At 30.3% G+C, this 12,554-nt stretch overlaps 1 protein-coding gene across 2 annotated transcripts; it reads right to left on the minus strand.

Moving 5' to 3' along the window:
- Nucleotides 1-9,612: 9,612 nt before the first annotated feature.
- LOC129298338 (TMV resistance protein N-like) lies at nt 9,613-11,415 on the minus strand. 2 transcript variants are annotated; one of them, XM_054936741.1, is made up of 3 exons: nt 11,318-11,415; nt 10,678-11,204; nt 9,613-9,774 (listed from the first exon to the last, which is right to left on the minus strand). In XM_054936741.1, exons 2-3 carry the CDS (start codon nt 11,187-11,189, stop codon nt 9,708-9,710), a joined length of 579 nt encoding a protein of 192 aa, XP_054792716.1. In that variant the 5' UTR covers nt 11,190-11,204; nt 11,318-11,415; the 3' UTR covers nt 9,613-9,707. The 2 variants fall into 2 exon arrangements, with proteins under 2 accessions (XP_054792716.1, XP_054792717.1); XM_054936742.1 differs by lacking the exon at nt 11,318-11,415 and having other exon boundaries at nt 10,678-11,311.
- Between the last annotated feature and the right edge of the window lie 1,139 nt (nt 11,416-12,554).

The following is a 12,554-nucleotide window of genomic DNA, read 5'->3' on the forward strand; positions in this document are numbered from 1 at the left end:
CACATACTATAGCCAAGTTTCCTAGCCACAAGTCTACAAGCAATTAATAATTCATACACAAGCTATACAATCCACACATACTCACGCACATATACATAATCATATCCTACTGGCACCCTAATCCTAAATACATTACAATAGATTTGCTCAAAAGAAAGAGGTTGCAGTTCTTTACAATTCACAAACAACCCCTAGCTCTGTTCCTTTCCCCGTCCTTCACTGATTCCTTCGCTTGGACTTAGAATATTGAAAAGAAAGGGGTGAGACAACCACAGTCTCAGTAACAGAGAAATCTACATTGATTATTACAAAGCAAGCCATAATCAAATAAGCGAATAATAAATTCAACATAGTATATAATTTAGCCATTTAAAATGTATGAATGCATGACCTAGGCCGGTATGGCCTTTCATGACCAACAGAATGCCCCCTGGCACTCTTTAACTCACAGGTAAACCTTATACCTACTTGTACCTCCACAGGCACAAAACATAATCTAAGGCACGATCTAATCCACCGAACCACCTATGCCCCTTCGACGTGAATCTTGAGCAGTCAAAGCTAACTCCCTTCCAGAGCCAGCCCGACTTACTCTCCATGTGAGGGCTATCTTGGCCTAGACACTCAACCTCACAATTCATATGTTGGATTTCCTTCCCCACTGAGAGGTGTCGAACACTCAATACATTAACTACTTTAGTGCACTGAGCCCATAATACATAAGGCAACATTGAGTACTGGCAGTGTGCCATAGAATATCAAAAGTCCACATCTTCTCATTGGTGAACTCCCATCGAGATTATGCCTTTTATTCGTGTCTATCTTTCCCGAGTATTGACCACTTCAACATTCTAAGGTAGTATAACATTTATGAATCTCCCTTAAATGATTCTTTAGCCTATCTAAGGTACCTTACTTAGTTACAATTCCTTAAGTGCAACTTCTATTCCTTATGATTAAAATACATGTAAACAAATCTCGTTTCCATAAAAATATTGTTGTTAAACAATTAAAAAACATATTTGCACTATAATTAAAGTAGTACCCCATAACCCCTTATAAAGCACATTTAATCTTTTAAAACATGTAATGCATGATAGCTAGTAATATTTATTCAAAAATAGCTAAAACAAAGTAATAAGAAATATAAATTTTCTTGTTACCTCAATCCTTTGGTACCAAAAGGGTTCCTCTTGTATAAAATAGGGCTCGGCTTGTTCCTTAACTTCCAAACGAATTCCACCAGCAATCCCTACAGCATATAAGTGATCCACATTACTTATCATGACAAATAACATTAATGAAGACTATAACTCATGTCATATAACTTGGGTCAATGAGTCATAATCTATCCTAATGGTCCATATATTAAACCAACCATTCACATAATATTACTTAACCACCAAAACCATTTATTAGACATCACTAACCTAATTTCTAATTTATAAAATTTTTAATTAATTAAAAACCTTCACTTAGTATCACCAACTTTCACCATTAGCCCTTATAATGAAAACCAAACTTTAATTTAAATCTTATTGGGCTCAAATAGCAAAATTATAACTAAATCAATAGACTTAAGCCATTGAGGAGCAAAACCCAATCTCTCAGAGTTTAATTTGTGCCCAAAACACCTCTTTTCATCCAATTATCCACTCAAAATATTAGATCACTATATAGAGACTCAACATCCTCCCTAGGATCCAAAAAAATAAAAGCTTACAAGAATAAAGCCTTTGGGATCAAAATCTACAAATTTCCTCTTCCAAAAATTGAGAAAAACAAAGAGGAAGGGAAGAGGATTGAAGTAGGGAGTTTACCTATCGCGTAGTCGAGCTTGCAACGGCCGCAAAGTCTCCTGGATCCGAGCCTAACTCCTTCTCTTTCTCCTTTCTTCTTCCTCTCTCTCTCTCTCTCACGAATTTCCTTTCTTTTCCTTTTCCTTTTCTGCATTTCTGTGTCTGTTTTCCCTCTTAAATTGCTGATATTAGACTTTGGGAAAAATTACAATAAAGGGCCCAACATTTTTATTATAACACAAAAGCCCGGGTCAACTTTGATAATTTTTTTCATAGTTAAAAATCAAACAAAACCAAACTTTGATGAGAAAAATTCAAACTCTGGACCTCTATTAAATTATTCTAAATTTTAATTTAATTATAAATATTTTATTTTATTTTTTTAAAATAAATTCGAGTCTTAAAATTTTTGGGATGTTACAATTATCGTTTGGCTATAACAAAACTTTTCTACAGTGACATTTGTCGCTGTCGATTTTCTACTTTCAGTGGCGACTTTTATTGTTGCTGCAGATTGAATCAGTGACTAGAGCTCTCGCAGCGACATTGTGGTAATTTTTTGTCATCGCTGAAGCGGCAACCTTTTAACTTTTAGCGGTGACATTTGTCACCGCTGAAAGTCAATTTTTTTGTAGTGAATTGATGTACCATATCATCTATGCTTTGTCCAATAAAAACATGTCATATCAGATGGCTCTAAATATAAGTTAACTATGTCATTAATTGTGAGAGAGAAAGAGAGAGAGAGAGAACATAGGAAATTAAAGAGGCACTTTGTTCTAAAATTGAAGTCATTAAAGACAATAATATATTAGATTTTATATGATTAAGCAAGTGTAACATGACAAGTTTTTATTGGATAGAATATATATGACATGATGCATTAGGTCTATATAAGAATTTCTCTTTTGTCACCATCTAAATCTACATACAACTAATCTATTTAACTAAAATTGTTTGGTCGAAGATAATTTTCATTAAATTCATCTTTTGAACCTAAGTATCATTCACCTGGTTAGATTTTAATGGCAAATCAATTTTTTTTTCCTTTGTCTATAGTTCAGTTTACTTTGCACTATGGCTAAAATTGAAGTAAGCTATATATGTATGGCTCAAAATCCTTCAAGGGCATAAGTAATGAAAAAAGAGCACATTAAATTCATGATATGATTCATTGAAGATTGACATTTAATTTTGCAATTTAATATTTTCTTTAAGTGGACATACATGATACATACATATGCTACTATATGTATGCATGTATGTGTTTCAACTGATCATCTCTTCTCATACATACATGAACACAAGACCACTATCACAATGGTTATCAAACTATTTTGCCGTACTAATAATTGCTCCAATTATATCAACCTATACACAGGTATTTTATTTAATAATGATCATGACCTAATATTGTAAATTGTTTACATTGATTTTATAGGTCTAAATTTAATTTTCTTATTTTCTTATTTTTTATAATAAAAAATATATGCTACCTATTAGATTTTGACAACCTTGGAGAGATTTACACATTTGAACATCCAGGGATGAATCTAGAAGCTAGCTAATATATATGTATGAGGGATGAAAAATTACATGAAATAAGGTGGTTAAAATTAATTTTAACATTTTGTGTGTGTAGAACATGGAAGTTACTGCGTATAAAATTGGATACGTATGTGATAGAGTTTTTCTGAGTTTATTTAATACATTCATCTATGTGGTATTATATAATCAATAATATTACTGACATTTACATGTTATCAGATACTTTATATTTTCGCTTTTCAATAAAAGTTATATAATGACAAAACATGATATAGCAAGCATTATAAGGCCTAGGAAATAAGTTGCACATGTTATGACCTATGAATTTGGACACTGATTATAAATTTGGAAATGATTTTTAAGGACAAAAAATTTGAATTAATTTTATTTGAGGATAACAAATTTGAAAATTTGAAACAAAAGGACCCAAGGTGCTTTAGTGATTTGACCCAAATAGTGAATTTACTGGTATGTTTCTTTTAATGAAATGATGAATCTCACTTGTAAACTAACTATTACGAAGTTCTAAATCAAAGAATTAGAATAATATCTCTAGCTGGTATTTATGAAAAAAATAATATTTTTCTCAAGTTAACTTATCGTTTTTCCTTTATAAATAGATGAATCTTTTACAAATTAATATCTACCAAGTTATGAATTAAAGAATATGAGCATCAAACTTCTCAAAGTCATGAAAACTATTCCTCCCCCCCCCCAAATAAATAGAAGATAAAATTTCCCCTTTTTTCATAAATAGGTGAATCACTTACAAATTAATGAGAAAACCAAGGAATAAGAGTATGAAATTATTTAAAAGACAGTTAATCCTTCTTTTAGTATTCTCAAATTTATTAGTCCTAATATTGAACTAATTCAATCTTTTGGCCCTCAAATGTCATTCCCCCTTATAAATTTTATATTTTATATTAATATTGATAATAATTATATATATATATTGGTATTCATATTGATGATTGATACAAATATTGATATTGATTTAAATAATGGTTAAACTATACACTATACAAATATCTTGAATTTTTAAAAATGAATATTCTACTATATATATATATATCCAAGGACGATAGTGTTATAACTTGTTATAAATATATATATATATATATATAAACACTAATAATATATATATTGATATAATGATTGAAACTTAATGAAATACAAATAATTTATTTTTTAAAATGTGAATGACAATAATAAAATTTTCAAAAATTTGATGAAAGTAAAATAAACATTTTGTTATGGTTTCAGGTCCAAATTGCTGCCAAAGCCCTGCAATAACCACAACATTTTTTGATTATGAACCTCAATCAACATCTACAAAGAACTTGATCCATCTCTCTCAAAGTAAGTATTCCTATATAATATTATTTTATCATTTTCATCTGGCATATACATATGTGCGTGCAGGTAGTATTTCTTATTATTTCTTAGTAAAAATAAAATTTATTTTCGCTATATTTGAGCAGTGGTAGAATATGATAAGTGCTTAGGGGTGCGCGCGCGTGTATATATCATGTTGTAATAGTTAAATATTAGTATAGATGGGTATTTGATTGCAAAAGTATGCTGAAAATGAATATTTCAAATGGTACACTTTACTTAGAGATAAACAAAATTGGTAATGTGAGGCAAAAATTGGTTGTTAATTTGTAATTTTTTTAATAAAACCTCTTTAAGAAAAGTGGACTACCATCTTGATCCTATTAAGCTTTCAAGACCCAACTTATCCAGTTTTCATTAAAAATAAAAAAAAAAAAAAACGTTGAGTGAAAAATTTGAATGATATGAAACTCATATTTTTGTTCATATATCATGTGTGCGTCTCTATTTCTTAAAGTTGAAGAATTGTTTATGTCATTATTCATGAAATGGTCGAAGAATTTCTAACTATATATATACATATATAAATGACCATTATTACAGTGATCAGAGGAGAAAACGTAACAATGTATGACTACATGGACAAAGATGAGAACACAAAACACTACGGACAGTCAAGCCCTCCATTTTATGACATGTCAAGAATTCCCAATGATATTCCTCTCTTCTTCAGTAATGGAGGAGCTGATGCTTTATCTGATGTTGAAGATGTGAAACATTGGTTACAAGACCTTCAACATCATGATCAAGATAAGCTTGTTGTGAACTTTATAGATAATTATGCTCATTCGGATTTCATTTTTGGTGAAAATGCTAAGCAAGTTGTGTATGATCCTCTTATTTCCTTCATTAGGCGTTATTGATGACGACATCATTAGAAAACTGTTCATTACATAATTTTTGGGGAAAAAGTTATGCTTCTTTGTTGATCTCATTTCTATGCCCTTGAAAGATTCTATGCGATAAGCTTAAGGGTATGTATCATGTAAGTGATTGGACCTTAGACCAATCGATTGGATGTAAACATTATGCTTGTTCTAATAAAAGAGTTATATTACATTGTTATAGTTTCAAATGAGCTCCCAACAAGCTCAATTACTCTAGTCAATCTATCATTTGTACAAAATGCATTTTTTGCTATAATTAAAACGTATTTTTGGTGACAGAAGATGTTATATAGTAGAAGATTGTGTGATAGTAAATTGACATTTTTTGTCATAGGTCAAAGGGAACTGTTGGCGAAAGATGCTATTTTTTGCCATAGGTTCCAACTCACATGTGGTAAAAAATAGCATCAACAAGTGACGAAAAATATCTTTTTTTATCACAGGACCTAGCTCACCTATGCAAAAGATGCGTTTGAAGATGCAATTATGGCAACAATTGTAGTCACAATTGTCGTCATAGATACATCTTTTACTATAGTTATAACAATAATTGTGGCAGTAAGTACTATATTTTTTTATAGTATCACCTATAACTATATGCATCTCTTACTTACAAAACTTGCATTAATAAATAAACAGTAATTTCATAGACTAATACAAATATATCTAGTTAAAACATATGAACTAAAAATTTACATTTCCAATACAAATATCTAGAAGGTTTCTACTATAATCCTGTTAATTTTAAGAAAAAACTAGACTAAATATTGCGTATATGTATCAACTCTTGCTTAGAATATGGCTCTATGGAAGTGCTGCAAATTTAATAACAATATATATATATATGAATAATAACTCAAGTATACGGCCAACTTCATAATTATAATCATTATTAACAAATTATTACCTGATCAAATAAGTAAATAATACTTTGAGTGATAATTTCATACATGAAAGGCATCACATAATAACTGCACTCTATACTTCCTGGTTGTTGAGGACACTATAAAAAAATAAAAAAAATTAAATTCATTAAACCAATATTATAATCTTCATTCTAATTAAGGAATAAAGTTGGAATATTTACTTGTATTTGCATGTACTTGATTTCATTTTTTTTTCTTGTCTACCACTCTTATTGATTTCCAATATGTTCCTAAAGATCTATTTACCAAATATATATACTTAAAAAATATTAAATATATGTTATTAATAACACAAAATAGAATTATTCAAAAACTTTAATTAGCTGTAATCAAAGTCTAATAATCTTTAATTAGCTCTAATCAAAGCCTAATCCCAAGATTCCCATTATGGTCATTGGCTATACCCATGCTCATTTCTAACTTCCGTTAACTTATTTAACCAATCATTAGTCTAAATAATACCATTAGACTATCCCATTATCATTAACTAGGCTGCTTAGCTTTAGGGTTAACTCTAGACCTATCATTCGCATCACCAAACAACCCCAATAGCCTAACTTAATAATTAGTCACTTAAATAAACGTCCAACCATCCCATTGGAGTTAGAAACTTAGATAAAACTCACCCCATTTTTGGACTCCATACAAACGCTCTCAAGAAACTACACAAAAACGCTCAAGAGAGGGAGGAGAGGAAGGTTAGAAGCTTACTCACTTGATTCCAAGCTCCAAATGGCCCAAAAGCTTTGCAAAACACAAGCACTAGCTAGCAGAGCTCCAACATCTCTCTCTTGTTCACCCTTTCTTTCTTTTTGTTTTTTGCAGCTTAGATGCATTTTGGTATTTAAATTTACAACATGCCTGACACATGTGTCATTCATGGCAGTGGATGACATAGAATGAGAACCCTAATTCTAGCCCTTTAATTTGGGTCCAAGGTGGCTCAATAGTGTCTAGAGTCCAATTCTAAGCCTCATTTAGGGTCCAATAGACCCAATGGTCATTTGTCCACTATGAATAACCTGAATATACCTTAATTTACCATTTTATCCCTCAATCAGTCTAATTAATCTTGTTTAAAATTTTAAGATGTTATAAGGAAACTGTTGATTGTGATCTTGTTCATTGTGAACTGGCCCAATCTCTTTGGTTTGGTGGATTGAATATCTAGAATTCAGCTTTCAAGGAATTTGATCTCTCGTTCAGTATCTACTTTCAAGCAACTTTTCATGGATTCACATTATGATTTGATTTGGCATATCATCATTTTAATCAATCAGCTATGGTTATTGAGGAATTCTATCATCCATCAATGTTCATCTCCTAACTCTAATATTTGCTAAGAGATTTCAAGAGTAGTGCTACTTTCTTGATCATATTTGCCGATGGCCTTCTTCCTCAGCATCAAGGTCATTTTCTTCATCTAGTTCACATCTGGTTTAACCTCATTCTCTTTTTGTACCACCTTGTCAGTTGTGGACAATTTGGCTCAAGAAATTCGAAAGGATAGAAAGTATTTTTTTTCTTACTTTATTGCAATATGCTTCAACTCTCAATTCATCAATGATAAGTTGGTGAGGAAACGGTTTCACGGTGCGTCTCAGTTTCTTTTCATTTGTTTAAGGACAGCTCTTTGGTGGACTAACTCCTATTGTGCTCAGCACATACTCTTTCTAATATTGCTATGCAAATTAATATTATTAATAAGTAACATTTTCTTCTAGCAACATTCTCAAGTCTCAGTGTCAATCAACTTCAATATCATCAATTCCAAGCAGTTCATGAGGATTTGTTTTACTCTGTATTTAGTTTTTCTCCTTGGTTTAGCCAAGTGAAGTGACATTTTCCTGTACACTATGTTTCTTTATATTTGTCTTAATATATGAAAAAAAAAGAATACATTGGGATAATGGGATCGGTGAAGGATATTGGGCCAACAATACATTCCCTACAAATTAAATTAAAAAAAAAGGTGATTCTACCTGAAAATATTGTCTTTTTCTGGTGGTCTTCCCTCCCTCCCTTTTGCTAAATTCCTCGTGGCTCAATACAACATAATTTATTCTAAAATATGTGAAAAAAAAACAATTAAAAGAACGAAAAAAAATTTGGTTAGCCTGATAAAATGAACGAAGAAGGTTTTTTTAAGAATGGCCGAATTATTGAGGACAAATCTATAATTTACAAATAATATGATTCTCCATAAATTTTATATTTTATGTCAAGATTGATATTTTTTTAAAAAAATCATCATGGAGGAGAAAAAAATTCAATAAGGAAAAAAATAATGGAAGTAGTTAGAAAATAATATAAAAATAAAATAAGACACCGCGTATATAAAACGACACACAAAAACCTAGACTTTCTTTTTCATAACGCATCAATTTTATAAGAAGACGGACTCCAACAAGAAAACAAAAAATACTCCCACTAGTCATAGCTCAATTTCAGCATTTTCATTGTAACTAAAGAAAATTTTAAATCTCATTAATTCCATTAATTCTGTATAAAAATTTAACAAATTTTTAATTTTATTTCAACTAAATATACATACTTTAAATATAAAATACTCTGTTATTTAATAACCTTTTCAATATTTAATGAAAATAAAAAGGATAAAGATGGATACTTGAGATACTTTATAAATAGGAATAAAAATAAATATTATCCCCACCTAATAAATCATATTAAAGGAGTAAGGAATAATGAGCAAATATAACTTTAAACTATTGCTCGAAAATTACTTTGAACCTTGAACTCTTAAAATATATAAAATAAATCCTAAATTTTTAAATTTATAGTAAAATAAACCCTGACTATTAACTTTTTAACACCATTACTATTCACGTAGGCACTGTTCATGTTTATTTTTTTAGGAATTTAATCTTAATTGTTATAGTACCCGTGTAAACAATAACGATGTTAAAAAAGTTAATGTTCAGGGTTTATTTTGCTATGAATTTAAAAGTTTAGGATTTATTTTATATATTTTAAGAGTTCAGGGTTTAGTATAATTTTGGACAATAATTCAGGGTCTTATTTACTTATTAATCCAATATCAATCTCATATGAAATGACATAGGAAACCACGCGCTGGCGCACAGACAGTATTGTATTTCATAAATTCTCCGACCAATAACTGTCTCACTTTAATTACGTAGTCCAAATTGGATCCGTAAATGCTCGACCACGTTTTGAACTAGTTCTGCTTCGTACCTACAATCCCAAAATACAACACAAAGGTAAAATATAAATGCTGATTAATTTTGAAATTAGAATATGTTGCTGCAATTTTCGAAATAAAAAACTTGATGTTAATTAATATTTTTAAAAAGTTACTCTCTTTATCAAAAAATATAAGACATTTTTAACTTAATTTCACTCCCAATAAAATAATTAATTTTCTCCAAATTAAGATCATCTTTTCACATTTATTCTTTTTAATAGGGCGTTTCATTTTTAAATAAATATAAAGTAATTTATTTATTATAATCACTTTTGGGAAAAGTACACTAATTACACTTCAAAAATTAAAAATATTTCACATTTTTTTAACACTCAACCTCTAAAAAAATCCTTTACATTTTTAAATAGAGGGAGTATATTTTAATCCTTTTAATTTGGTCCTCTAATTTTCCCCTCATTTAATTAAGGGTTAAATGAGAATTTGGCCCTTAAATTGTAGATTCATGAGCGTAATCTAGGACCTTAAACTCATTTTTAGTATAATATTTTTCCTTAATTTTTGAAAATGGTGTCATGTTACTTTTACCTTTAATAAAATTTAATTTTGATAGTTAGTTGACCATAAAATAATAGAAAATAACCAAAAAATTATAGAAAAGGACTAAACTTGTCTGTATTTTATGAGTCCTTTTCTGTAATTTTCTTGATCATTTTCTATCATTTTTAAGTCTTTTTTTTCATTTTATGGTCAATTAACAATAAAAGTTAATTTGTTAAGAATTAGGGAAACATTGTACCGTTTTTAAAAGATAAATGAAAACATTGCACCAAAAATAAGTTTAAGGTTTCAGACCCTCTTAACCCTATAATTTAGAGACCAAATTGTCCCTAAAACCTTCTATTAACAATGAAAATGGAGTAATAGACACTTACAATCCCTTGGAATTGAAACCAGATAAGTCAGCAACTTCTGTTAAACAATCCTTCCATTTTTGCACTTTGTGTGGTACGTCATCTTGGAACTTCCTTTCCCAAAAGTCCAAAGCAACAGCGAAACTCTTTTTTTGATCTCTCAGATCAGATGGATCTACACCATAAAATATGGGAATAACTTGTTGTCCTAATTGTTTTCTTGTGGCAAGAATATGTTGGAGCATATCTAAACAAAATTCAGAATCTGCATAACTTTGAGAGATAAGAACAATCGCAAAACGAGAATCCTCGATTGCTTTTAGGAATTCATTTGTGATAACTGGCGACAGATCATCCAAATAATTCGAATAAACTTTGAATCCTTCCCTACATAACGCAGCATATAAGTACCCTACGAAGCTTATGCGAATATCTGAACCCCTATAACTCATAAACACGTCAAACTTCCAGTTTTGTGTTGAATTGGAGTCAGAAGAGTTTGAGGAAGATGCTTCTTTTACATTCAGCGCCATTGGAAGATTTGTGATCTATACCAAAAGAAAAAAGACATCATTTTGCTAAAGGAAAGAAAATCAAATATGGAATGAAAATAACAGAAACAAGGTAAAGAAAAATGGCTCAAGATCTAGATGTATATTACTCTGGCCTCTCAGATCAATGCTTGAAGTGAAATCTGTAAAACCCAAAACTTGATATGTACAAGTGCTCGAAGAATGAGAATATATATCTATACGTGTATATAGACAGATCGAGAATCTTCGCACTGAGATGGGAATATATGGAGCCAATGCATTCTTACGACGTCATTTGACTTTATCAAAGTCAACCCATAACACGTTGTGTCTCGATTTAGGGAATTTGAACTATCCAAATTAAATAAATCTAATTCCTTGTCTAGTTTATAATATATAATATTTAAACAATAAAATTATTTATTTATTTAAGAAAGTGATAATTAGGTGATTAATATAAAAAAATTCACAAAGTGAAATAAAATAATATTAAATAGGCAGAATGATAGTTTAGTCATAAAAGAGGAAATTAATGACAGTTAAGTCCTTGATATAATTTTCTGAAAATAACTTGTAAGTATCCATTTAAATAATTGCAAATTTTTGAGTTTAATATTTTTGTTTTATTTGTTTTATTATTTTTAAAGTGCCTTACATTTGACTACTTTCCTAAGTTCCCTCTCTTAGGGACTCGTCCACGGACACATTTTCACGTTCTCTGAGCTTTGATTAAATACCAAAAAAAAAAAGGGTGTTCGGCTATTAATTTACTATTAACACACCTTAACGGATTACCATAAAATAGTTCACAAGGCGCAGAAAGAGAAAGAGATTCTTCTCAGGGGGAAATAGTAAATAATCTCGGGGTTATTTCAGATGGGTGTTTCTCAGTAGATCGAGCTTTGCTTGCACTTGCAGTCTCACAAATGCTAATGCCTCGTTGAGTACAAAGGATCTGATTTCTAATGAAGCAGAAGTGAAGATGAAAGTGAAAGTAGAATTGGGCTAAAATTGGACTTAAAAAGTATGTTTGGTGTTTTAGAAAATCAAATGGAATTTGAAGTTATAGTCACAATCAAATATTCATATCCAGTTTCTCTAGCCAATCATAGCCCTCATGACCTTAATCCACAAAATGGCTAGCCACGACAGCTCATCAATTCACCTATTCAATTACAATCAAAATGCACTATTTGTACCCTTGTTAGCAATATATGTGATGTAAAACAGGAAGGGGAGAGGGGAACAGAGAGAAGAGGAGGAGAGAAAGAGAGAAAGAGATAAAGAAGGAGGGGAAGCCAAAACTCTTGAACTCAAATTCAATAATACTCAAAATCTGAATATAAATGAAAAACCTAACTCTAT

The sequence above is a fragment of the Prosopis cineraria genome, unplaced genomic scaffold (assembly GCF_029017545.1).
Source record: "Prosopis cineraria cultivar Desert tree isolate PC_DT_omini unplaced genomic scaffold, ASM2901754v1 PC778, whole genome shotgun sequence".
Taxonomy (NCBI): domain Eukaryota; kingdom Viridiplantae; phylum Streptophyta; class Magnoliopsida; order Fabales; family Fabaceae; genus Prosopis; species Prosopis cineraria.